This window comes from Ammospiza caudacuta, chromosome 7, assembly GCF_027887145.1.
Source record: "Ammospiza caudacuta isolate bAmmCau1 chromosome 7, bAmmCau1.pri, whole genome shotgun sequence".
Classification (NCBI taxonomy): Eukaryota; Metazoa; Chordata; class Aves; order Passeriformes; family Passerellidae; genus Ammospiza; species Ammospiza caudacuta.
This window is the reverse complement of record NC_080599.1, coordinates 795,072-821,926: the sequence shown is the minus strand read 5'-3', so window position 1 is coordinate 821,926 and position 26,855 is coordinate 795,072. Positions and strand designations below refer to the sequence as shown.

Below are 26,855 nucleotides of genomic sequence, written 5' to 3'. Positions count from 1 at the left end.
ACAGGGAAGTCTGAGAGAAGAGCCTAAATTCATTGCAGTGCCTCAGAAGAAACTGGGATCAGGTTTCTGCTACTTGAAACACTCAGCACAAAAGTGATGCTCAAAATCCTACAGCCTGCTGCTGAGCTCTGAGGGGGGGGTCTCTCTCTACCTCTTTTAAGCAGAATCCAACCGCCTCAGACTGGGACAATCACTGATCCAGATCTCAGTAGGAAAAGGGATAGCTATAAGTAAAGAAAATCACCTTCCTTGCTTGGGTTAATTTACCACCTGCAGTTCAGCACCCTTTACCAGCCATTGCCTGAGTGTTCAGCCAACCAGCTTGGAAAATGACCTAAGGAAACTGATTTCTTGGTGTTCCTGGTTTTAGGCACCAGGAGAGCTGGTTCCTTCCTTTCTTGTTCTGCTCCTGAGATATGCCTGTTTTTATAACCATGTTGTCCAGCCCTCAAAGGAAGTTTTAAGGAAGGAGGAGCAGGCTGGTTGGATTTTTGAGATGTTAATTTGCATTATCAACTCCACACATTTGAGAGACCATTCTGGATTGAATAATAGCTGTTGTTCAGTCACATTCTTTACTATGTAAGGTTCAAGTTTGGAGTTTGGGTAGAGTCTGAACTAGTAGGGGGTGTATAAGGCCCTGCTGTGGTAAAAAGTGCAGTGTCCACTTTGAATTCAAATGAAAGTCTGATAGTAATTCGAGCTCAAAGGCAGGTAACTTCTACAGGCTATATCAAGGTGAAATTACACCAACAGTCTGATTCACTTAGGTTATCACAGACTTCTGGTGTTCATATACACCAGGGGAGGTTCAGACACTAATTACATCTGGTCTCTCATAAGCTACCCTATTGATGACCTGGCACCCTACTTTGATTTCTTCTCCTCAGATTCCTTGAAGTGTCCACAGTTCCTGTTCCTGCCATTCTTGCTCCTCACATACCTGATTCTCGTGGATTACTACAGTAGATACGTTTAAATCTTTTATCTCAGAAGGTTTTCTTACGGATCCAGTATACTGATTAAATGCCAGGGACCAAGGCCATTCAGCATTGCTTTGAATAGAGGTACTCTCAAGTTCTAAAACTTCAGTTATGATTACACACAAAACAATTCTACAAACTAAAATATGAGCTACTCCCGACCGAAATGTACTCGTTTTGCCCGAGTAAGTTTTAATCTCAGTTCATTGTTTCCTGGCGTCACTCCTCAAGGGGTTTCTGGGCCTTCTTCGCCTGAGAGTGATGAATCCAGGCGTCCTGCTCCTTGATTTTGATTGCAGTGAAGGTAGTGAGAAGTACTTGCAGTGGTCTCTGCCACTGTGGTTCGGAAGTCTTCTCTGAAAGTGACTTAACATATACATCATCCCCAGGCTATCTAACTCCCTGCTCTGAGTTCCAGCCACATGTACTCTGATCTGTTTGCTTAATGCCACCATGTAGGTGGACATTCTGGACATTCCCTTTGTATTCTATATGGTCTTCTATAAGGCATTCCAAAAGGACTCACCATTCCTTTAGCTCAAATTTTAGTTTGAATTTGCAATAGTGCTAGTGGAAGAGCTTGGGCTAGGGTAGATTAACTTCTTGCCCCAGTCTTATTCATTCTTTCCACCTGGTCGCTTGATCGGGGGTGGTATGGGGTGTGAAGTTCCTAATCTATGCCCAGATGGCTACTAATCTGTTGCACTATTTTGGAAATGAAATGTGATTCTTTATCTGAGGATATCGTGGCTGGAACTCTGAAGCGTGGTATTATTTCTTGTAAAAATAATCTGGTCACCTCTTGAGCTTTGACAGTTCTGGTGGGGAATGTTTCTGGCCACCCTGAAAATGTTTCTATTAATACCAGTAAATACTGATACCCCTCTTTCCTTGGGAGTTCTGAAAAGTTGATTTGCCACTGCTGTACAGGCCCATGGCCTCTCCCAGTCTGACCGAGTTTTGGCCCGGGGGTATTTTGGGGTTAGTCTGGAGGCAAGGATCACATTGTCGGCTCACCTGAGTGATAGTGGCATATAAATTCCTGACAACGATACAACAATTCTTTCAATCAGATGTGTGTTCTAGAAAGCCTGTGGAAATTACTACTTCAAAGTCAACACTTCATTTCAATGCACTCTGTATCACTCGCAGCCTTGGTCATTTTGAGAAAGGAGCCACACTCTATAAAAGGCTTTTAAGTAGTTAGGCCCTAGTGTGTTTTCTAGTGCCCTTCCTTCAGTAGTAACCACGAAAATGGGAAGAGATTGCTAGCTCTCTTTCAATGGTAGCCCACCCCTTGCAGTTGTACGTCTCTTTTGATTAGCATTATTGTATTATGGCTTACCTTCGAGGAAAATCTGTACCTCACCCTTTGCTGCTTTCTTTGCCTCTCCATCCGCCAGCTCATTTCTTTCCTCCATTTTTAAGCTCACTCTCTGGTGTGCCTTAATATGCTTTTTCAGGTAGCTGAACTGCTTCCAGCAGCTGGATTGTCTCTTCCTTCCCTGTGAGGTCAGCAGTCCCCTCTCCTTCCAGATGGCTCCATGTGCATACCTTGAGTCTGTGTAGATGGTTATTCTCCTCCCTTTTGCCCTTTCCAGGGCACGGGTCAGGGCAATTATCTCAGCCTTCTGCGCAGAGGTACCTGTTGGTAAGGGTCCAGACTCTATTACCTCTCTGCAGGTAGTCACTGTGAACTTTGCAATGTCGCTTTCCTGTCAGTGAACTAGGTCTCTGCATCATCCGGAGGAGTGTCCCTTAATTCTGGGCCGCTGGAGTAGGTAGCTTCAATGGTCTCTAGGCAACTATGGTGTACTGCTTCTCCTTGATTCCACTGAGAAAAGAAGCTGGGTTGACAATATTAGTCACCACTATCTCTACATCGTCTTGCTCTACCATGATGGCCTGGCATTTCAGAAACCTCTGTGGTGAAAGCCAGTGGCCACCCTTTACTTCCAGTGCTGCGGACACTGTGTGGGACACTAGCACAGTCATTTTTGTCCCAGGGTAACCTTGCGTGCCTCTTGAATATTCAGCACAACTGCTGCTACAGCTCTGAGGCAACCTGGCCATCCTTTGGCTGTTGCATCTAGTTGCTTAGAGAAGTAAGCAACTGCCCTTCAGTATGGGCCCAAGTCCTGAGCCAATATTCCCTGGGCAATTCCTTGCATGGAAAAATAGAAAGAATGGTTTACTTACATCTGGAAGTTTCAAAGCTGGAGCTGACATGAGGGCACTCTCTAGCTGGCGAAAGGCCCGTGTGGCGTCTTTTGTCCACTGGAGATCTCAGTTTCCATTGGCAATAAGAGCATAGAGGGGTCTGGTGAACAGTCCATAATTATAAACCCACAGCTGGCACTATCCTACCATGCCTAAGAAGGTTCAGAGTTCCTTCGTTGTCTGGGGTTTCAGGGTTTGGCATATGGCTTCCCTGCCTTAAAGTCTGCTGCTCAGCACTCACTTCTTACCCCAGGTAGATTACCTTCTGTTTCACTACGTGTGCCTTTTTCTTTGAGACTCTGCGTCCTTGGAGTCCTAGGAAATTCAAAAGGCTTACCGTCCAGGCTTCTCCTGCTTCCCTTATCCGAGTGGCTACTAGAAGATCGTCCACGTACTGCAACAGCCTCCTTTCCTCTTGTGAGCTTCCCGGGACTCTGGGTCTTTGCAAGCTGTTCTCCAATCAGAGTGGGGAATCTTGAAGCCTTCAGGCACATGGAGTATTTGAGCTGTGTTTGAATGCAAAAATTTTCTGGCTGGCTTCGTGGATAGGGAGGCAAAAGAAGGCATCTCTTAGGCCTAAAACAGTGAACCAGGTTAGCTCAGGTGTTAAACAAGTTAGTAAAGTATATGGATTTGCTACCACAGGGTATAAATTCTGTGTCATCTTATTAACAGCCCTTAATCCAGTTCTATCACTTATTGGGCTGATTCCTTCCTTACCTTCTTTTTGAGGGTACTACTCAGTTCTCACTAGTTGCGTTCTTTCCTTAAGCTTGATGCTCATGGGGGAGCATCTTTCACTCTCCCTGGTACAGCAGAGGCCCATACCCTTGAAAACACTTATTTACTTATTCTAATATCTTCTTACTAATGTCTTTAATTTCGGTGTCTGTTAATGTTAAGCCTAACATCTTTTTATCATTTGCCTCCAGAGTAACCTTTCTCATTTGAGAATGTTTAGAAAATTGAGCAAATTGTACAAAAGCTTTTAGGTACAAATAGTACACATATTACTTTAAAGGTTTGCACAAGTATGCCTTCTCAGACTGGCCAGTTGTTGTTCATTCCCACACTACAACATAAACATTCTCCACAGGTACTAAAGCTTTATTAAAACTGAATATATGACCCTTGTGTCGACAAAAATTCTTCCCTTTTGGGGAGGTCATCTTTACCCTTCCTCCCTTTGGGAGGAGCCTTTAGTAAATCATATGTACTCATTTTGTGAACTGTGATTGCTTTGCATTTCAGCATGATAATCCTTGCCCGATTTCATATGTTGCTGTCTTATGCTGCACGCTGAACAACATGTTTGATTTGCTTTCTCTTTGCCTTGTTTTCCTTTTTCAAGGGCCAAGACCAGAGGGCGGTCTGATCTTACAGTCTCTTTGCCATTCTGGGTGATTTCTTAAAACAAAAAGACATTTCAGCATACAAAAACTCTATCCCATTTATCCTCCTATTTTTAAACAGTACTAACAGCAATGAAGTATTATAAATCTTTTTATTTTCTGAGCTGCTACTACTGGCAGCCTTCTCCCAGTGAGCCCCTCCTAAAAGGGGCTAATTTAGGAACATCTTTGCTCTGGTCAGTTCTCATTATCTCTTTCTCCCTGCCCTATCTCACTTCCACACAAACCTCTTTTCACAGACCTTCACAGTAGTTTCTCAGTTTTCCTCCTACACACACACAGCTCCAGGTGGCAGATATCAGATGTGATTCCCACACACAAGCTCTAAGACCTTAGGTTCTGATCAGAAACCTCTAATTTGCACTCGGGGCTTGTGCCCTGACACTTATTATAACAGCAATACCTGCGTTTCTCACAAACACTGCGCTGCAATAATACTTGCACATCCAGCTTTTGCCCACAGGTCATTCCCGTGTTCCCTGGGGAGACAGGGCAGCCAGAGCTGTCCCTGTGCCCAGGGGACAGCCACCGTCACCTCATGCAGCGTGCCAGCCTCTCGATGCACCAAAGGCTCCCCGAAATTGCCCTCAAAGGCAGGCTATCCTATTTGTTACAGAGAACTTTAAATCCCTACAGATTGTTTCCAGTCCAGACTTACTGCAGTACCAGCTGAAGTCTCATAAATCTCATAAGTCTCATTAACTAATTCATTTCATTCATCTCTTCTATATAAACTCTGTTTTAAAAAATATCAGTCTTTTCTAGTTCTCTTCTTGCACAATCTAATTAAGCACCGTGCCTACTTACACTTGTTTTACTGCTTTGCAAAAAGGCTGTGCTAGTCACAGCCGAAACTCTGATATGCCCACAGATGCACGCACCCCCCCGCCCCTTTATCTCAAATTCACTAGAGCCAAGGCTTGAATTGCTGTGAGGGAGAGAATTCTTGGAATTCCTTTAACTCGCTTTATCGTAGTTAAGCATAAATCACTGTACTATAGTTCTCCTATGTAAAATGCTACTCTTGTTGCAAACAAAATCTTAAAATCTCCACAAACACTACTATACAATCTGAGAATCAAATTACCACAATGCAGCGGAAGAAAATCACCACACAAAATCACTGGGAAAGGGCATATTTCTCAAAGTGCTCACTTTTCTCAACACAACACAGCATACCATAATTCGGCATTTACTCACATCAATTTTCCTGGACACAATCAGAATAACAGCACACAGTCTAGAGAACAAGTCCAAACATCCAAGGCAAAGGAACTCTCTGAGCTCATACTCACGGTAAAAATGTACCAAATCTACACAAATCACTACATTTAAACACAATCACTGTCGTTCCTCCACTCGCTTCTCCACGGGGGCACTTCTCTCCCTGCCCCCACAACCTGCTGCAGCCGGCGCCTCAGGCCTCACTCAGCTGCTTCAAACACGGGTAGTACTGACTCCCCCCCACCCCGCACTGTAGGGCCCTGTAGATCTACTCTCTTTTATATACCATACACTTATACACTTGCACAATTAGAAACACAGTGCACTGACGACACAATGCATTGACCATACAGCGACACAGTGTCCGGACATTACACACACACACAAACAAAACACACACGGGATCAGCAGTTCTGCTCTATCAGAACGATGAACCCCCAACACACACATACACAGGTTCACCCAGCTCACCCCAGAGCTGCTGGCGGTTCCGCTCCATCAGAACGATGAACCCTGTCTCAAATACAGCTGCTCCATCAGCTGAACCCAGACGTCTCTGGGTGGTTTACTCCCCTGCTCTCCTTTCCCTCCCCCAGGGGCCCCTCAGTACATACCGTATCTTCCTCCGCAGGCCAGCAGGTCCTTGTCTGTCCTCGCAGGTGGCAAGTTGAGACGAGTGGAGCCCCACCAGGAAAAAAAATCCTAGGGCGCGCCTTGGAGGTCTGTCTATCCCCCCTGCCCCTGTGGCGACAGAGATCTCCTGGCTTGCTCGCCATAATGTTTGCAGAGACAAGAAGAAACCTCACAACTTTGTAAAAGCTGTAAAGCCCGCTATGCTTTTATTACGACGCGCGCCGGACGCAAGTCCCCCAAAAAGGCATGCGTACCTCTGAAGACCTCGGGTCTTCTTTTATCCCCCTTCCAAATGCATATGCATACAGTTTCACAATAAGTTCATACATATTCATTCCACGTGACATTTAGCACCAGTTCTTCTTTATCAAAGGAATTTCTAAGTCGGGGGCAAATCGACCTTGTGGTCTTTTCTGATTTTTTTTCTCTGTCTCCTTGCTGTCTCAGCATGCGAGTTTTTCCTTCAGCTTTGGCCTCACAGACTTTTCACCTTTCTTAGACACTTCACCTAATTCAGAATGGATCTTTACTCTGTCTTACCTTTATCATGGTATACCATGATAACTTATCCTTTGGGGCTCAGTAATCTAAAGATTTATGGAATGTCTTATGGATACGCCTTAGTTACCCTTAATGATCCCTTTTTTCCTCTAAAAATAAAAATTACATCAGGTTAGTTATAATTTCACGCATGAATTTCTTAAAAAAGAAGCACCATAAGACTGCAGGACAAAGTCACTTCCCAGTTGTCCTCTTCAGTTATGTTTCAAGCTTCCAGAACAGTAGTTGTATTGAAAAACACATGTATTCTAAATTCGCCTTCCTGGAGTGCTATGGTCAAGAATTCCAATGCCTAAAATGATTCCTAATTATTTTTACCTTTGTATTAGATATTACACACAAAGAAGGGCAGTCTTCTATTCAGAAAGGTAAGTTTCATTATAAAGAAAACCACCAAAGCATAGTATACGGACTTATGATCCTATATATTCAGAAAAAAAGGACGAGAATTTATGTTTTGGTGTTCTGTAGCCATCCATATGGACAACATTTCAATCTGCCAAGGTATGTGGCCAAAATGTAGAGGGGCACCTGTTCCCAGAGCCTGCAGGGACAGAGGCGCAGGGCAGGGACACCGTGGGACAGCCTGGGCTGCACAGGGCACAGGCATGTGCAGCAGCTGCAAGACAACCCTGCCAGAGCCAACTTGGGCAGCACTTTGGCCATGGCTGCTGGCCCCGGGAGACAAGTGACCCTTGCAGGCCTGGGGCCTCGTTGCCTCCTTGTCCCTGCTCAGCAGCCTGGCAGGGCCCACCCCATGCTCCTGCCCTTGCCATTGCACAGCCCCACATGCCAGTGCCCATCCCGGGAAGAGCCCTGAGCAAGGAGGGAGGGACAGCATCTGCCTGGCCAGGGGCTGGGGCTCAGGCGTTGGACATTGGCATTCCTCAAACACATCCAGGTTTGCTCAGCACCAGAGATATCTTTGCCTTGTTTTTCCCCAGCTGTCATCACTGCCTCCAGCGTTCTGCTCTAACTGGAACGTGGGGACACTTTCTCAGTCGGGTCTCTCAGTGAGACCCATTAAAACTTCAAGAAACTTCAGAGTTTCAATTTAATTTTGAGTTCTTGAGAAGTTTTATGAACACCCTCTTAGGCACTGAGTCTGAAGTAAACAACACCAAATCCCCTAGAGGCTCATTAAAGTCCTTGTGCTGTGTCTGTGCTGCTGAGCTTTAAAGGAACAGCTCTTCCCAGGGCCAGCTCCTCTCCCAGTCCAGCAGGGCTGAGGGCTCTGTCTGCAGGCACTGAGGGGACAGGAGCCAGACAGAGACAGGCTGAAGGCAATCAGGATTAGGAAGACATTGAGCTGAGACTTCACTTGGGGAAACATCTCCACAATCCTCTACGTGGTGAGTTTTCTGTGGCAGAGGAGGAGGAGGAGGAGGATGTGTTGCAGAGCGGGGCTGCCAGGGGCACCGTCAGAGGGACAGGGCAAGATGGCTCCTGCTGCCAGGGACGGCTGCAGGGGGTGAAGCTGGGGCTGCAGCCAGGGCTGCTCTGAGATGCAGCTCATGCCCAGCTCATTTCTGAGGGGACTTTTCATGAACTCATTTAGGGCAGGAGTTTCCTGCTTGGGTCTCTGCTTTCCAGAATCTGTGCTCCCATTTTTGCCTGGCTCAGTTTGGGGGCAATAGAAACTCAGCTGTGCAGGGCACAGCAGGGGCTGAGACTCCTAAACCATCACAGTGAGGATTCCTGGGAACCTCAGCAAGTGTCTGCACCTGCCCAGCCTCCAGATCCATGCAGCATCACCTTTCCATGGTGCCCAGGCTGGGGGAGCTGTTCTTTAATCCCTGCAGGGCCCAGCAGCTGCAGGGCAGAGCTGGCCCAGGGGCTGGGCTGGGCTCTGGCAGCTCCGGCAGAGAAGGAGCCTGGGGCCACAGGAGCAGCTGGGGCTGGGACAGCTCCAGCAGCAGAGCTGTGGGCAGGGAGGGAGGGCGGCAGTGCTGCGGGAAGCCCTGCTGCAGGGCAGATGTGGCACCTGCTGGGCCTGCCCTGCAGGGCAGACACTGCCCTGAGCAGCACAGCTCTTGTGTCCCCTCGCAGCCAGCACAGCCCTCAGCCCGGGGGCTCAGGGCCCTCAGTCCCTCCTGGGCGGCCAGAGCAGCCCCAGAGATGAAAGGCATCTCTGCGGCCATGTGCCCATTCCCTGCTGACCAGGGCCTGAGGGCCACTGTCCTGCCCTGCTGCTGCCTGGCAGGGGCTGGGCAGGGCTGGCCAGGGAACGGCTTTTCCTCAGGCCCGGCTCTCTCTCTCTCCTTGCCTTGCCCAGGTGCTGCTGGCATTGCTGAGGGGCTCTCTGCAATGGCAGTTCCAGCGGCAGGGCCAGGCCCAGCCCTTGGGCTTCTCCTGTGCAGGCTGAGCACAGCAATGGGGTGTCCCAGCTCCCTGTGCCCGGGCAGCTCTGGGCAGGGCAGCCTGGGAGGCTGGCAATGAGCCCACTCTCCTGACTCTGGGAAAGGCAGGAGCCACTTTGTGTGCCAGGGATCCCTCTGCTCTCAGCTGTGTCTCCTGGCTGTCCAGGGTAACAGAGGAGTGGATCTCAGAAAGGTGCAAGTCCAGGGCAGCTGGAACAGGAGAGAGGGACAGAGCAGCTCCCCTCATTCTGCACTAAGCCTCAGACAATCCTCCTGCCTCTCTGGACTCTGTTCTTCCACAGTGCCGCAGAATCTCGCGTTCTGCCTCTTGCATTCCCCATCCCATCACCCAGGCAGCTCCTCTGCCATAGGAGAATATTCTTTATCCAAGTCCTAACACAGGACTGGCCTCTGCCCTCACTGTTCTCCTGCACTGACTGGGAGTCAGGGCTGATTCCCAGGTGTCCTGCACGTCAAGGTCCAGCTCCTCACACAACATTGGCCAGCAGCAATCGGGGCTCTAGCAACAAAAGTTGAAGGAAGATCTCCTAGACATGGACAGGGGGAGGTGTTTAGTGGCAGGAAAGGGTCTATGAGAAACAACTTTGATTTTCTGTGAGAAATCTCCCCTCAATTACCACTCTAATTCCTTCTTCAAAAGGTTCCAATGTCTGGAGACAGAAAATGTCCAACAGCAGCTCCATCAGCCACTTCCTCCTGCTGGCATTGGCAGACACACGGCAGCTGCAGCTCCTGCACTTCTGCCTCTTGCTGGGCATCTCCCTGGCTGCCCTCCTGGGCAACGGCCTCATCATCAGTGCCATAGCCTGCGGCCACCACCTGCACACGCCCATGTTCTTCTTCCTGCTCAACCTGGCCCTCAGCGACCTGGGCTCCATCTGCACCACTGTCCCCAAAGCCATGCACAATTCCCTCTGGGACACCAGGGACATCTCCTACTCAGGATGTGCTGCTCAGGTGTTTCTGTTTGTCTTTTTCTTTTCAGCAGAGGTTTCCCTCCTGACCGTCATGTGCTACGACCGCTACGTATCCATCTGCAAACCCCTGCACTACGGGACCCTCCTGGGCAGCAGAGCTTGTGCCCACATGGCAGCAGCTGCCTGGGCCAGTGGCTTTCTCATTGCTCTGCTGCACACAGCCAATACATTTTCCCTGCCCCTGTGCCATGGCAATGCCTTGGGCCAGTTCTTCTGTGAAATGCCCCACATCCTCAAGCTCTCCTGCTCCAAGTCTTACCTCAGGAAAATTGGGCTCATTGTGGTTACTGCCAGTTTATCATTGTGTTGTTTTGTGTTCATGGTTTTCTCCTATGTTCAGATCTTCAGAGCTGTGCTGAGGATCCCCTCTGAGCAAGGACGGCACAAAGCCTTTTCTACCTGCCTCCCTCACCTGTCTGTGGTCTCCCTGTTTTTCAGTACTGGCACATTTGCCTACTTGAAGCCGCCCTCCATCTCCTCTCCTTCCCTGGATCTTGCCCTGTCAGTTCTGTACTCGGTGGTGCCTCCAGCCCTGAACCCCCTCATCTACAGCCTGAGGAACCAGGAGCTCAAGGCTGCAGTGTGGACACTGATGACTGGATGGTTTAAGAAACCCTAAACTGCTGGTCATGTTCTGCAATACACTTGCAATTCAAGTTGTCTTGGATAGTAGTTAGGTTTGGTGCTTTATGTGTTGTCTTTTTCTTTTGTTTTAGTTTTTTAAGATTGTCCAGAAATAAATGCCATTGTTTGTGCCATTTCTATATTTGTTTCTTTCCACCTTTGCTGTGGTCATAGACTGTGTCAATGAGGTGCTGCACTCTCGGTGGCTTCAAGTGAACTAAAGTATCTCCCAGCAGTTTTCAAGGGAGATCCCCTTTTTTTCCTTCTCTGGAGCTGCAGCAGCAATGTCTGTGTGCAGAGCTGGGGCCAGATCAGTGCTGGCCCAGCAGCTGTGCCCAGCTGCACTTGGTGTTGCCAGTGCTGCTGCCATGGCCCTGCCCCACTGCCCTGGTGGCCCTGGTGTTGCTGCAGGGCCTGAGTGCTCTCAGGGCCGGGCACAGTCCTGGGGGTGGCAGTGCCGGGGCTGCAGCAGGGACAGGCCATGGGCACTGCTGGGGCAGCACTGACGCCTCAGCCCAGGGCCTGGGGGCTCCAGGCTCCTTGCCCAGGCTCTCTCAAGAACATGGCCAGGCCAATGCTCAGCACAGAAAACCCCCGTGAGCAGCCCCAGGATGGCCATGGGCAGGCTGGGGGCAAACAGCATGGCTGGGGCTCTGCAAGGGCCCTGGGGCATACGGGAAGGAGCAGCAGAGCAGGGGCTGATCCATCCCCAGTGTGCTGGACAGCCCAGGGCAGCGTCCCAGAGCATCCTCATGGAGCTGCCAACAACAGCCCCCCTCTGCAGCTCTGGCCTCTCCCCCAGCTCACACAGGTGCCCCATCCTTGCAGGCACAGACACAGCAGCACTGGCTCAGGAGCCCCTGTTTGCATTGAACAGAGCAGGGGGAGACCCCCATGCTGTTGCTGTGGGGACATGAACCTGAGGGAGCACAAATGCCATCAGCCCCTGGGGCCAGCAAGGGCTGGGGGACACCAGGGAAACTACTCAGCTTTGTCCTGGCCTCTGCAGTCAGCCAGAAAGTTTGTTCCCATCAGCTGGGAGTTTTCTGTCCCACTGCAGATGCTGTTGCTCAGAGCCAGGGCTGCCTGGCAGCCACCCCCAAACTGCCCTGAGCATTTCCTTTCCTTCAGCTGTGCTTTCGTTCTTTTTTCCTGATCCAGATTTCTTCCTCTTGCCCACCCCTGTTCCCTCCCCTGCAAACAGCCCATCCCTGTTTGCCCTTTCCTCTCTCGCCCCACTCCCCATTGCAGTTCCTGACTTGGCACCATGGGAACGTCCCTTGGGCAGCAGGATCATCCTACAAGTGCTGCAGGAATTGTCTGCAGGTTCCTGCAGTGTCTGGTGCTGCTCCCTTGCCAGAGTCACCCCAGGCCAGGGGAGCACATCTGGGCTGCTGTGTCTGGCTCTGGGGCTCCCTGTTCTGGGCAATGAGGAGGAGCTGCAGAGGCTCTGCAGGACTGACAGGATGGGCTTTGGGGCTGGCAGGAGAAGCTGAGGGACCTGGGCTGCTGGAGCTCCTGAAGAGGAGGCCCAGGGCTCATCCTGCAACTGCTCCAAGGGTGGTTTCAGAGAATCGCAGAATCAACAAGGTCTTAAAAGACCTTAGAGATCATCAAGTCCAATCTGTGCCCTGATACCACCTTGTGTCCCCTGAGCCTCCTCTTCTCCAGGATAAACAACCTGAGCTCCCTCAGCCACTCCTCACAGGACTTGTTTTGCAGACCCCTCACCAGCCTTGTTGCCCTTCTCTTGACACACTCCAGCCCCTCCATGTCCTTCCTAAACTGGGGGCCCAGAACTGGACACAGCACTCAAGATGCTTCCCAAGCAGTGCTGAGCACAGGGGAAGAATCCCTGCCCTGCTCCTGCTGGCCACACCATTCCTGATCCATAGGAGTGTCAGGAGTCTGATGAGAGAAATGGTGGGGAGGGAGTGGGGATAAGGTCTAATTGATTGTCAGCCATGAAGGGTCTTGATTTTCATATATGTTCAAACTGCATTAAAAGGTGCAGGGGGTCAAAATCAATTGCTCATTGCTGAAAATCTATCTATAAACAGGAAAAAAAAAACAGGACAAAACAATTTTTTCCGTTTTGTTTTCAATACCATATATTGACTCTCAATATACTTCTGGAATGTGCATAATTAACCATAAGAGAATTGAAAACAAATTATTCCTAGGGACTTCTCATGTTCAGGTGTTTTGAACAAATATTTATGTGCTTTTCTCACTGAATTCCTGAATTTAAGAGCTCAAGAAAGAAGCGGCCACTGGAGTAATTAAATTCATCAGCAACCTCCAAGTGGCTGAGGATCCATCCTCATCAGAGCAGAAATGAACAGAAATGGGCACAGCTTTGTGGCTGCCCCAGCTTTGGCATGGGCCCTGGGCCTGGAGCAGGAGCAGCTCTTGAGGGCCCCAAGGCTGGGGCTCTTGTGCTGCCCTGGGCAGATGGGATGGCAGCAGGGGCTGCAGAGCTCTCAGCACCTCAGCCCGAGGGGAGCAGGGCAGCCAGGGAGCCTCCTTTGGCCTTGGCCAAGCACCTTCCCCCATGGCTGGGGCTGAGTCCTGTGGCAGCTGCAGCTGCTGCTGTGCCCTTGCCAGGGGCTGAGGCCATAGCGCAGTGCCCAGAGCAGCCTGGCCTGAGCAGAGCTGTGGGGCCAGAGCCGGCTGGGCTGGGCTGGGGAGAGGTCAGCCAGAAAAGGAGGGAAGTGAAAGAAAAATGAATGAGTGGGGACCCCGGGAGGGTTTGACCCAAGGGGAAGGAGGGGATCCCTGGTCCAGGAACCTGTAGGAAGGTCTTTGGGCAGGAGGGATTTACTCAGTAGGGAGACTGAGAAAGAGAGTGAATTAATAGGTTCAATTTCCTTGGAGGGGTTGGTAGCAGGCAATTTTGTATGTGATGAGATGGTGAGAGGACGGGGCTAATAGATTGAGAAAGAGGGAGAGATAGGAGTGGAACAAGTAGATTGCAGAGGGAGAGATAGGAGTGGAACAGGTAGATTGAAAAGGCAGTGTGACAGAGTAGTAAGTGAGGAAGTTGAGCCACGAGGTGAGTGTGGGAAACTAAGACTCTCCTGGTACCGGGGATTTTTTAGTTTGTTGCCGCCAGAAATGGTTCAGGGAAAGAGTAAGTTCCTTGACCCAGGGGCTGTGGATTGTGTGAAAAATTCGCAGTTGTTTGAGGGATCTGGGAACCGTGAGGGGGGTTCTCAGGGGGGGAGCATTCCTCAGGACAGCCCACTGGGGATGATAATACAGTTTTGGGATGAATGGGAATCCCGAAGGGAAGAAAATCAAGAAATTCAGAGGGCAGTGCCTAAGGGACATAATATAGGAAAAGCTTTGAGTGAGCATCAGAAAAAATATGAGTCCCCAGCAAAATGGTTAAAAAGATTAAAAAGAGACTTGCAATTATATTCAGGTATAGATACTGATACTGCAGTAGGGCAGGTTCTGTTAAAAATTCAGTTTGTGACCAGGTCTTGCAGTGACATCAGGAAAAATCTGGAAAAATTAGAAGACTGGCAGGACAGGGGACTTCAAGAGTTACTGAGAGAAGCACAAAGGGTGTATGTGAACAGAGATGAGGAAAAGCAGAAAGCAGATGCCAGAATTTTGGTGGCAGCAGTTCACGAAATGCAGGCAGCTTTGAATACAGAAAAACAAACAGCCGATGTCAGGATCTATTTTTAGGAACACAGGACCTGTGCATTTTTCCCGCCACAAGAAAAGACACTTAAAAATTTCTTGACTCACTTTGAATGGTGCGGGACACACCTGTTTTTATTGTCATAAAAAGGGGCAACTGCAAAAAAATTGCAGAAAGAAACAGCAAGATGAGAAAACTTCTCAGGAGAATCAGAGAGGTCAGGAGTTTTGTTTAATGAAGAGGACCTAAATACAACCAAAAGAGCCCTTGATAATAAAGCTAAAAATAGGTCCTCAGAGTGAAGAAGTTATATTTTTAGTCAATACAGGAGTTTCTTGGTTGACAGTGACAAAATTACCCCAGGGAGATATGTCATGAGTGAGTTTCAGTAATTGGAATTATGGGAGAGGCTTTCCCTGTAATAAAAGGAGTGCAAATTGAAACAGATGACAAATTTGGAGTAAATGATTTATTGTTGATACCAGAGGCCGAGAATAATTTGTTAGGCAGAGATTTAATAATAGCCTTGAATTTGCGGATAAAACCCTGTGAAGGAAAACTTAAAATTTATTCTTTAACTGAAGAAGATAATCTAGAAATTAATGACAGGGGTTGGCGTTCAGGTGAAGTGGGAAAAAATTTAGGGTAAAGGAGTCTGGTCCCCTTAGTCCCTCCTGGTCAGCACAAGCCTGTGAATTTTATGCATTACTTTGTGCATTATTAATACTAAAAGGGCAAGAAGGGACTATTTATACAGACTCCAAATATGCTTTTAGTGTAGTACATACTTTTAGAAAAATTTGGAAGGAAAGAAGACTTATAAACACTCAAGGGAAAGGGTTAGTAAACGGGGAATTAATAATTCAGATACTTGAAGCTTTAAAAGGCTCAAAGAAAATAGCAGTAGTTCATGTAAAGGGACACCAGAGAGGGAGGGATATTAGAGTCCGAGAAATAATTTGGCTGATGAAGAAGCAAAAGAAGAACGACCTTAAGAAAGGGAGATACTGAAATCATCACCTAACAAAACATAGAAATTCAGCAAGAGACACTTTCCCTTCCACTAGAAGAACTGGCAGCTATAAGGAAATGAGGAGTAACATTTAAGGAGGGAAAGTGAGTTTTTCCTGATGGCAAGATTATGATGCCAAAACCAGTGGCACATTAGATCTTAGATAACTTGCATAGACAGACACACTGGGGAACAAGAGCCTTTTGTGATCACTTTTTAAAATTTATGGGTGTATAAGGATATTTGAAATTGGAGAGCAAATTACCCAGGGGTGTCTCACCTGTCAAAAGGTAAATAAGAAAGCGTTAAGAAGCCCTCCCTCTGGAGGATGCAAAACAGCCTTCAGGCTATTTGAAAAGATCCAGGTTGATTTTATAGAATTGCCTAAAGTGGGTTGGTGGAAATATTTGTTAGTTATAATAGATCGACTAACTCAGTGGGTTGAAGAATTTCCAGTAGGTCAGGCTACAGTTCAAACAGTAACTAAAATACTGTTAGAACATGTAATTCCAATAATATGATAATATGGTAGTGTTAGCATTCAAAAACACATAATCACGGGGGATTATATGCGGTGCTTTTCATTGAAGAGCTCTGGGAATCAGGGTATATTCAACCCAAATCTGATTCCGACCATACATCCAAAATGATCATGTTTTTATACTCTATCGTTACATAACTTTCATGTTAATTATTAAACTTATATTGTTCTATTGTATCCATAAATTTAACCCCTCTCTGAATTTCCAACATAGTTTCTCATTATTCTTCCCATGGTTATATAATAATTACATTTAATTGCTAAACAATCATCACATCTAACAATTATATAATTTATCATACTGCTTACGCAGGTGCAGTTGATCTGGGAAAGCACAAAGCCTAACATTTTAGATTCTATCTTTAACTTTTTCCAGGGCTCCACTATCAGTAGGATTTAAGTTGCTTTTATTAACTCTGATTTATTAAGAATGAACTAGGCACTCTGGAGTGGCTGTGGACTGCAATTCCCTTGAGCTCAGATGCAGAAGAACACCGGTGGAAAAGAATAAAAAGACTTTCTGAATCGGTGGGAATGGCCTAAAAGGATCAAAGATCTCCTCCACGGTCACCCACCAGCAACATTATTAGAATTGATTACAGAATTGCAATTTCAGAAACTGAGATTGATAACACCTGTTGTTAAAAGAGCTCAGAGCCAAGTAAAATGTTGGGAGTGCGGTAAACATGGTTTAAGGTGTCATCCCTGGATATGTATTGTTTGCACACTTTGCTTTAACTCATGCTGGAAAGTAAGAGGGAAGAGAAGGAGAGACAATTGATTTGCTTGTTTTGCTATGGTTATGTATTTAGCCGGCTAACTACAGAACGCATTGCTAGTGATTTTTTGTGGGATGCCTTTGAGACTGGGAGATGGGACCCTTCCAGCAGTAATTAGATTAATAGAGAACCCTCATCAATTGGTTTTTGCTATATTGGCTATAGCACAAATAAGAGAACGAGCAATTCATAACATTATAACCAGTGTCTCATTATTGATAGTCATTGTAGAGAAGAAGTCTATATACCATAACATAGGTGCATTCCAAGGGCACATTGGGACCGTGAGTGCGCCTATTGGAGGCAGCGACTTAATGAACTCCTTGCCCTGGAAGAAGAAAATAATTAGAAAAATCTTATTGTGGTTGGCACATCCCTGAAATTTTGGAAAATATAGGTTTATGGTATTCCGGCCTAATCTTTTCCCTTTTCTTTTTGTTTTAATTATTTCTTCTTAACCAGTTAGAACTGGGAAATGGCATTTAAAAGGAGACAAACAAACTCTGTGGGGCTATGGGTGCCAAGGAAACTAAAAGCACCAGTGACTAGATCCCAGGATATTACCTTTGCTACCGAGAAGTCTGGTATCTCGGCCCTTGGTTGCAACCCATGGGGCCTTGAGAAAGGTAGAAAGGTAGATTTTCAGAGGATTATTTTTGCTGTGATCATTCTGGTACCCTTGGCGGTTGCCAAAGCCAGAAGGCCACACTGAACAGAGTTTCGGCAATGAAAAAACAATCAGGGCAAAACCCAAGTCCCGGCAGTTTCAACATTTGTGACTGTTGCAATCACTCTGTGTGGATTAAGGACAAGATGGAATCTGTGTTTGTGACACACCCATATGTTAGTTCTGCCTGCTACAATCACAGCAGTGTTGCAGATGTTTGTATTAAGGAAGGAAAGATGTATTGGTAAGGGAAAACTTTGGGATATTATGGACGAGCTCCTTATCCCCATGGTAATCAGATTGGCCCTCAATACAAAAAGTTCTTTTGTTTTGAAAGAAATTATAATGGAGATGATCCAAGTATAGGAATAGGAGGCCTGGCACTAAGAAAAAAATTAAAAGAGAAAAAAAAGGAAGAAAACAAAGGGGAATAGAGAAAAGAACAGGAGAAAAGAGTCAAAAGAATTAGCTGAATTGTATAAACAGCTAAAACAGCACTGCAAAGATTGGGATCTGCCAGCCTTGAATAAGAATCTGTTTGTAGGATTGATGCAAAGGATCGCTACAGAATTGGAATTATCAAAATGTTGGATTTGTGGAGGTCTAAAAATGGCTGAAAGATGGCTGTGGAAAGGTGAGAGCTTAGTTCCAGAGCAATTTCTAAAGTGGAATCACACCCAAATTTCTGAAACATTGAAGAGACCTGAAGGATGGATTTTAAGCCATCAAGTAATTGGAATCATTTGTATAACTCGAGAAGGAAGGAAATTTAATAAAGTAGTAGGGCATAGTCCTTATAAATTCATATTAGTGGTTAATATGGATAATCCTTCAAAATTTTGGTGACCTGAAAACCCAATTAGATATTGGGGACCAATAAAAGGAATAAATTGTGAATAAGATGAACAGATTAATTTATGCTAGTAAAAAACTCCTGGAGCTCACCCCTACCAATCCATTGACAGCCTGAGGTCTTATTGAGAACAACTGGAGAAAACTGATAAGAAGTGGAAAGCCTCAGATAAGATATATTAGATTTGTGGGCAACGAGCATACAGTGAGTTACCTCAAAAACGGAGAGGAACCTGTACTTTGGGAATAATACAACCCTCCTTCTTTGTTCTACTGAGGTCTAGGAGCAATGTGCTAGGAACTCCACTGTATGAAACCCTGCAGTAGAATAAAGGAGATTTGAATTTAAATTTTCCAACAGCAGGAGGGAATCAAAAATGGGGAGAGGACGAATGGCCTGCAGAACAAATTATAGCATATTATGACCCAGCAACATGGGCTCAGGATGGATCACGGGGATACAGGACCCCAATTTACCTATTGAATAGATTAATAAGGCTCCAAGCAGTAGTGGAGATGGTGTCAAATCACACCTCCGGTGCCTTAAAAATGTTGGCCAGGCAGTATACAAAAATGTGGGCATTTGTGTACCAAAACATGATCACCCTAGACTATCTGTTGGCAGAAGAAGGAGGAGTTTGTGCGAGATTTAATGAATTAAGGTGCTGTGTAGAAATTGATGATTATGGGGAAGCTATCACAGAACTTGCAGAAGAAATTAAGAGGGTGGCTCATGTGCTGGTACAAAAGTGGAATTCAATTTTGAAAGCAGATTGGTGGGATAACCTCTTTGGAGGTGTTTGGTGGAAAAAGTTAGGGTTCATGTTGTTGTGTTCAGTTCTGGGACTTCTGTTTCTGCCTTGTATGATTCCAGGTTTTATTAGGTTAATTCATTCAGTGATTCATATTACATGGGGGGGGGTGCATATTACAACTATGTCTCAAGATTCAGAATCCCCAGAAAAAGGAAAACCAAAATATATAATGGTCTTAACAGCTAAATCAACCCAGGTAAAAGAACAAGGACCTAGAGAGATTGAAATGTTAACTTAATTTGAAAAAGAGTGTGAAAAATTACACCCAGAAGCAGAAATGCTGGAAAAGATTGAAGCTGAAAGGAGACAACGAGAGAATCAAAATTTTGAAGAATATGAAGGTTATCAGGGCACAGCCTTTTAAATACAGCACAAATCAATGATCAAAAAGAGAAATGGGGGATTTGTGGTAAATAGGTATGATTCATGCTGATAAAAATTGAAACAGTAATCAATATTGATACAGTAACTAATATCTGGAAAATAATAAAATAAGTTAAAAATAGTAATGCCAAAGAAGAGAGGGAGAGGAGGGCCTCCACCCCCCCTTTCCAGCAGATGTTTTTTTCAAGGACCACAGGAAAGAAGCTGAAGATACAGTTGCTAAAAATGACCAAGAACCCGGTTCGGTCCCAGAAAATGCTAATTATAAGGGATTTACTGCCTTCATATGTAGATGCAGTGATATGTTAGTCTTGGCTTACATTGTACTGGCTTGGTGCGCATGTGTAGCCCAAATGTGAATTAAAGGACAACGAAGAAGACTACAGGGCCTTCATCAGTGACGACCCCCAAAGACTTGTGTGACCACCAAACCAAGTGGTGGCGCATGCGTGGTAAAGGTGGTAATAAAGGCGGAGACAGAAAAGGGACGAACCGAAAATAGGAGAAGATGGACTTGACACATGGCATATAAGGGGTGACTTTTACTTGGCAAGCTTGTACGTGAAGTGGCAAGGGTCATTGAACCCTGCCCTCCGTACCCTGCAGTTGTTTTTGCTTATGCGCTATTATTGGAACCAAATTATCCCTTATTTTAATCGAATTATATCGTATCCAGTTTTATATTTTTCATCTTAATTATTTCATTAAAATTGTTATTACTTTTAATATTGTTTGGGTTTTTTTTAATGATGGGATAATTGGGTAAAGATAACACTGCCATGGTATTTTCTGAAAAATCCCTTTGGCAGGAGTTTTCTCCTGAGAGGCTGAGAAGCCTCAGAGGAAAAGAAAAACAATAATTATCTGCTGCTGTGGAATGCAATAGGTGCATCTTTGATTGGTCCATGATGGTTGTTTCTAATTAATGGCAAATCACAGTCAGCTGGCTCAGACTCTCTGAGAGTCACAAGCTTTTGTTATCATTCTTTTCTATTCCTTGCTGGCCTTCTAATGAAATCCTCTCTTCTATTCTTTGAGTATAGTTTTAATACATCATTTTCTTTTAATATATTATAAAATAATAAATCAGCCTTCTGAAACATGGAGTCAAGATTCTCATCTTTTCCCTCGTCCTGGGGCCCCTGCAAACACCACCACACTTTGGGTCTGAGAGCCAATGGGCAGAGGGAACAAGGGCGGTGCAAAGGCGGCACAAAAGGGCAACAACCAACTGGGATTCAGGGGAGGAGCTGCAGGGAACGGGAACCAATGGGAAAGCGGGAGTGGGGAACATTCTGGAACTGGGGAGGAGAACCAGGATGATGTAACTTGGGTCACCAACATATAATGGACATGATGCCAGCAGGACACACACCAGGGGACAATGTCACCACACCTGTGGGGACACTGCCACCAGGACGCCTCCAGTGACACCAGCATGGCCCTGCATGGCCCCTGTGGGTGAGACTGACCCTTGCCCTGTCCCCAGGGGCAGTTGGGGTCCCCTGAGCGCGGTGGCCCTGGGACACCCTGCTGGCTGTCACTCACTCCTGGGCTACTTGTCACCAGCTGAACAAGCTCCCATCCTGCCCTGCTGGGGGGTGACATTCGGCTGGGACACCACAATGGTAGCAGGGGGGACGTGGTGGCAGGAACTGCATCAGGCAGCGCCATGGCTGAGATGAAGGTGCTGGTGGCACTGTGGTGGCACAGGTGGTGGCACTGATGCTGTCCCAGTTCATGTCCCCATCCATGTTCATGTCTTCCCATGTCACCATCCATGGCTGTGTCCCCCCATGTCCCTGTCCATGGCCATTTCCAACCCAGGTCCCCACCAAAGGCTGTGTCCCCACACGTGTCCATCCAAGCACATTCAATGTCTTGATTTTTACCCCAATTTCAGGGCTTTCAAAGGGATGAACAGAAACCTTTGTGTTTGAAGGCCAAAACAAAAGGATTTCTGTGTCCCTGCCAGAAGAGCATCCACGTGCTTGGGTGGGTGGGAAGAACCTTTTTTGAAGGGGTTTCTACCCAACTGTCTCCAAAATCATGGGTTTTGCCCCAATCCGACCTGATTTGGTTGTGGAAGATGCCTGTGGGGCAGAGAGAATTAAAATGACGGATTTATGTTGGAGAAGACCTCCAAGGCCATCCAGTGGTACTTGATGCCACCAAAAGATGCAAAAAGTGAGATTTTTCTGGGGTCAGAAGTTAACAAATCTGCTCGATGTCTCTATAAGACACAAAACAACAGGAGCGCACATACCACTGTTGTCAAGGTGAAAAAAGGAAAGTTTATTTTCTGACTCCAACATTTATAGTTTTCCAAAAGTGACAGTGGATCAGAGGGGGAAAGTCCCACCTCTCCAATGACTCTGAAAAAACCAACAGTCCATCAAATTTCTCCTCCTCCATCAAAGAATGCAAAACAATAAGTTATTTACAGGAAGTGTGTGAGAAAGTTTGCTACAAGAATGTAAACATCAGAAGGCTTAGAAAATCTTAAAAAATCAGGGCGACAGCTCTCCACAATGGATTTCTGATGCTGGTCTGTGGATGTGTCCAGGTGCGCATGGGGAGCCAGAAGCCAGCCAGGTCTCTTCCTAACACAGGTCACTGGCACCAGAGGTCACCAGGGCTCTGCCCACCGGGGTCACTGGGGATCATCCAGTGCTGATCCTCCAATGAGGGATGGAGCTGTGGAGCTGGAGCAGCACATAAAGCTCTTCCTGCCCTGGGGGCACTCCCACAGCTTCCCTCAGTGCTGGCTGCGTTGGTGCTGGGTCAAGGCTGACCTCTGGGAGAAGCTCTTCCCACACTGGGGACACTCGTAGGGCCTCTCCCCGCTGTGGATGTGCTGGTGGGCAGTCAGGTGCGAGCTCGTCCTGAAGCTCTTCCCACACTCCCCACACCTGTAGGGCTGTTCCCCCATGTGGCTCCGCTGGTGGGCAGTCACTTCATAGCTGGTCTTGAAGCTCTTCCCACACTGGGAACACTCATAGGGCCTCTCTCCAGTGTGGATCAGCCAGTGTCTGATGAGGGTGGAGTTCACCCTGAAGCCCTTCCTACAGTTGGGGCAGCGGAAGGGCCTCTCCTCTGTGTTGAATGCGCTGGTGCTGGAGGAGATTGGAGGTGGTCTTAAACCTCTCCCTGCATTTATCACACTCGTACGGCCTCTCCCCTGTGTGAATCTTCTGGTGGCGGATCAGGCTGGAGTTGTAGGCAAAGCTCTTCCCACATTCCCCACACTCGTAGGGTCGTTCCTTCGTGTGGCTGCTCTGGTGGATAATCAGGCTGGACCTCAAACTGAAGCTCTTCCCACACCTGGGACACTCGTAGGGCCTCTCCCCGGAGTGGATGAGCTGGTGCCTGAGGAGGCTGTGCTTGTGCCTGAATCCCTTCCCACAGTGGGGGCAGTGGAAGGGCCTCTCCTCAGTGTGAGTGCACTGGTGCAGGAGGAGGCTGGAGCTGCTCTGAAAGCTCTTGCTGCATTTGTCACACTCATAGGGCTTTTCCCCTGTGTGGCTCCTCTGGTGGAAAATCAGGCTGGATCTGGCTCTGAAGCTCTTCCCACACTCAGGACATCCGTAAGGCCGCTTCCCTGGGTGGATGTGCTGGTGGCGGATCAGGCTGGAGTTGTGGCTGAAGCTCTTCCCACACTGCCCACACTCGTAGGGCCGTTCCCCAGTGTGGATTCTATAATGGTAGGTCAGGTGGCATCTCTTGCTGAAGCTCTTCCCACATTCTGAGCACTTGTGGGGCTTCTCCCCATCCTGAAGCTGCTCAGGGACCCCCAGCTCCAAGCTCCAGCCGCCTCCCTGGCACAGGGTGGGTCTTTCCTCCTCAGATCCCTGTGATCCATGTTTGCAGCCCCTCCTTGTGTGGGATCTCTGGGACTTTTCCTCCCCATTGGATTCCTGTCCTGTGGAGCCGCTCAAAACAGCCTCTGCCAAGAGGTTCTGCCGTGGGGATTTGTCCACCCTGGTCTCCATCCTCAGCTCCTTCCCTGGGGGAGGAAGGACAAGGAGAGGATGGGATTTGCCTCCGTGCCACAGGGAGGGGAAGGAGATCCCCCCAGTGCATCCCTGGCTGCACAGCATCAGCAGTGGGGCTGTGCTGCAGCCGGGGGCCATGCTGGGCTGGGAGATGGAGCAGGAGAGAGGGGAAAAGGGGCACTGACTTCCTCCTCACCTGCCTGGGGGTCCTGGGGCATCTTCCTCCTCCTCGCAGCCTCCTCCTCCACCTGGCGAAGGTTTGGGAATGGGAAGTCCTGGTTTGGGGAGCAAAACAAGTGCTGAGCGTGTTGGGTTTGATAGTCCCGGTGCCCAAGGGCAGCTGGAGAAGCCAGCGCCCCTTTCAGGCTCGGGGGGCCCGGACCCCGCTCATCCCCAGCCTCCCGCACCCCTCCCGGCTGCCGGGGGTCCCTCTGCACCCGGAGCCCTCTCCGGGGCTCTTCCCGCTCCGGGGCTCCCGCATTCCCCCCGGCTCTCCCGGGGATCCCCAGAGCCGGGATCGCCCCCTCCCTGCCGGTACCGGGCCAGCGCCCCGGGGACCCCCCGAGATCCCTGCAGGGCCATTTCCGGCTCGGCTTTGGGCTCCTGCACGATCCAAACATCCCCGCCCCGCCAAAAAACCCTCCCGGAGACCCCCCCGCCATGGGCTTGGGGCGACTCCCCCCTCCCCGCTCACCTGCGGGCTCCGGAGGGGCGGAACCGGGGCAGCCGCGGCCCGAGCGGGGGAACCGCGTGGGGTTGGTGCTGCGGCTGCTCCTCCGCTGCTCCTCTTCCTCCTGCTCTGGCCCTCCTCTTCCTCTGCTTCCCGCTCCTCTCTTTCCCTTTTCCTTTCCTTTTCCTCTTCCTCTGTCCCTCCTCTCCCTCCCGCTCCTGCTGCTGCTCCGCTCCCAGCCCGGCCTGGGCAGTGCCGGCACCCAAAAGCAGCCGCTCTCTGCCCTGGGGGGTTCCAAAGCGGCCCCGACCCGCGGGGCTGGGAGCGATACTGGGAGCACTGGGAGCGATGGTGAGAGCAGCGGGCAGGAACTGGGAGCGCTCTCCCTGCCAGTCTCGCTCTTACTGGGAGCGCTGGGAGGGAACTGGGAGCAAACAGCGCCCGGAGGCGGCTGCAGCCGGCGGAGGGCGGGGCCGGAGCAAGGGGCGTGGTTATGCTAATCCGGGAGCGATCGCGCGCTGGGATTGGTGGGCAGGAGCAGCGCGGGGTTTGCACGGTCACGTGAGGGCCGGGGGGGGCCGGAGCGGTGGCGGCGGCGTCCGGTGAGAGGGGACAGGGAGCGGGACCGGGACCGGGAATGGGAATGGGGAGTGGGGAGTGGGGAATGGGAATGGGGACAGGGAATGGGGACAGGGAGTGGGGACAGGGAATGGGGAATGGGAATGGGAATGGGGACCGGGAATGGGGAATGGGAAGAGAGAATGGTGATAGGGACAGGGACCTGGAATGAACTGGAAATACGGTACAGGGACCAGGAATACAGTACAAGGAGAGGAATGGGGTCCAGACTGGGATGAGACCAGGACGTGAACGACATAGGGGGGACATGGACACGGGCCGGGTGAGTGGGAGTGACAGCGGGAATGGGGCAGCCACTCCAGGGGACACCAGGCATTGGGATGGGGGCACAGGGGGACAGTTCCAGGGCAGGGGCTCCTTGATCAGCTGCCCCAGAACCTCTGCCAGGGTCTCCCAGCGCAGCCGGAGCTGCTCGGCCTGGGGTGCCCAAAGCCCTGAGCAACTCCCAAGTCTTCCCCGGAGCCCTCAACTCCCTCTGACCCAGCATCCCCCACATCCCCTGGTACAGCCCCCCATGTCTCCATCCTTGTCTTACCTCAATATCTTTGTTTTTACTCTGTTTTTAAGGGGTTTGAAAGGGCAAAGAGAAATGAAAAGAAAATCCAGGCCATGGGGAGCCAGGAGGATGTGGAGCCCCAGCCAGGTGTCTTCCCAACAGGGATCACCGGCACCACGGATCACCAGGGCTCTGCCCCCCGGGGTCACTGGGGGTCATCCAGCGCGGATCCTCCCGTGGGGATGGAGCTGGAGCAGCGCATGGAGCTCTTCCCACACTGGGGGCACTCCCAGGGCTTCCCTCAGTGCTGGCTGAGATGGTGTTGGGTCAGGGCTGAGCCGTATGAGGAGTTCTTCCCACACCTGGGACACTTGTAGGAGCTGTGACATCCCCAGGAGCAGCGCTGGGATGGGCTCTGGTGCCTGGGATGGGCTCTGGTGCCTGGGACATCCCCACCAGCGGGGTCGCTGTGATGCCCTCAAGTGCCTGGGCCATGCCCAGGGGTGCTGCTGGCTGGGTTTGGGTGGTGCCTGTGCAGTGTCCAGGGCAGGGTCACAGCAGGGCAGCTCTCAGTGTCCCCAGCAGGTCACACTGTCCAGGGCAGCCGTGCCAGCGCTCTCTGCACACACGGGGCAGGCTGGGCTGAACAGGGCTCGGGGCACAAACGCCGCCCCGGGGCTGGACTCTGCCCCTGCCTCTGGGGCCCAGCCCCTGCTGGCAGCGCACTGGGCAGGGCACAGGGCTGCTGCTGGCCCAGGGGGGACAGGCCTTGCCCCCTGCCAGCTGCCCAGGCCCCTCGGGTGCCTGTCCCATGTCCCTGTGCCTTCTGTCCCCGCTGCTCCCCGACACCTCCACTGCCTCCAGCAAAGCCCCTCTCAACCTCTGCACTGAGACCTCTGGAATAAACAGAAGGACAGGAAAGAAAAAATGAGGGGAGGGGAGGGGAGGGGAGGTGTAGCTGATTGACCCTGCCGGGATGCCAGACACCCACCAAAGCTGCTCTCTCACTCCCCTCCAGAGATGGACAGAAGAGAGAAAACAATGAAGGCTTCATGGGTTGAGATCAGGATGAGGATAGATCACTCAGCAAATGCCATCATGGGCAAAAATTAAGTTCAAAATTAGAGACATTAGTTGAATTTATTTCTATCCAGATCAGGGCAGGATAGTGAGAAGTAAAACAAAGCTTCTGCCCATCCTTCCCTCCTTCCCAGCTCTGCCTCCTCCCCCAGTGGTGCAGGCAGACAGGCACCGGGGGCTCTGCTCAGTTCATCTCCCATTGTTTCTCCTGCTGCTCTGGGAAAGGAGTCGTTCTCCTGCTGTGCCAGGGGTCCC

The 26,855-nt window shown here is 49.3% G+C and overlaps 2 protein-coding genes and 1 pseudogene across 2 annotated transcripts in view; 2 read left to right on the top strand and 1 right to left on the bottom strand.

Annotated features, from left to right (window-relative positions):
• LOC131559794 (zinc finger protein 883-like) overlaps positions 1-23,718 on the bottom strand; it is a 123,094-nt gene extending 99,376 nt beyond the window's left edge. Inside the window, exons 1-3 of the mRNA XM_058808272.1 lie at positions 22,865-23,718; positions 22,486-22,785; positions 2,937-2,944 (exon numbers count right to left, since the gene is read on the bottom strand). Coding sequence (XP_058664255.1) covers positions 2,937-2,944; positions 22,486-22,785; positions 22,865-23,712 — 1,156 coding nt within the window. The 5' untranslated portion in view covers positions 23,713-23,718. The remainder of the gene's footprint in view (positions 1-2,936; positions 2,945-22,485; positions 22,786-22,864) is intronic.
• The window catches only part of LOC131560141 (zinc finger protein 850-like), an 886,257-nt pseudogene that overhangs the window by 390,864 nt on the left and 468,538 nt on the right, over positions 1-26,855 (top strand).
• Positions 10,078-11,010, top strand: LOC131560128 (olfactory receptor 14A16-like). Its single transcript, XM_058808798.1, has one exon. The coding sequence runs from the start codon at positions 10,078-10,080 to the stop codon at positions 11,008-11,010; it is 933 nt and encodes a 310-aa protein (XP_058664781.1).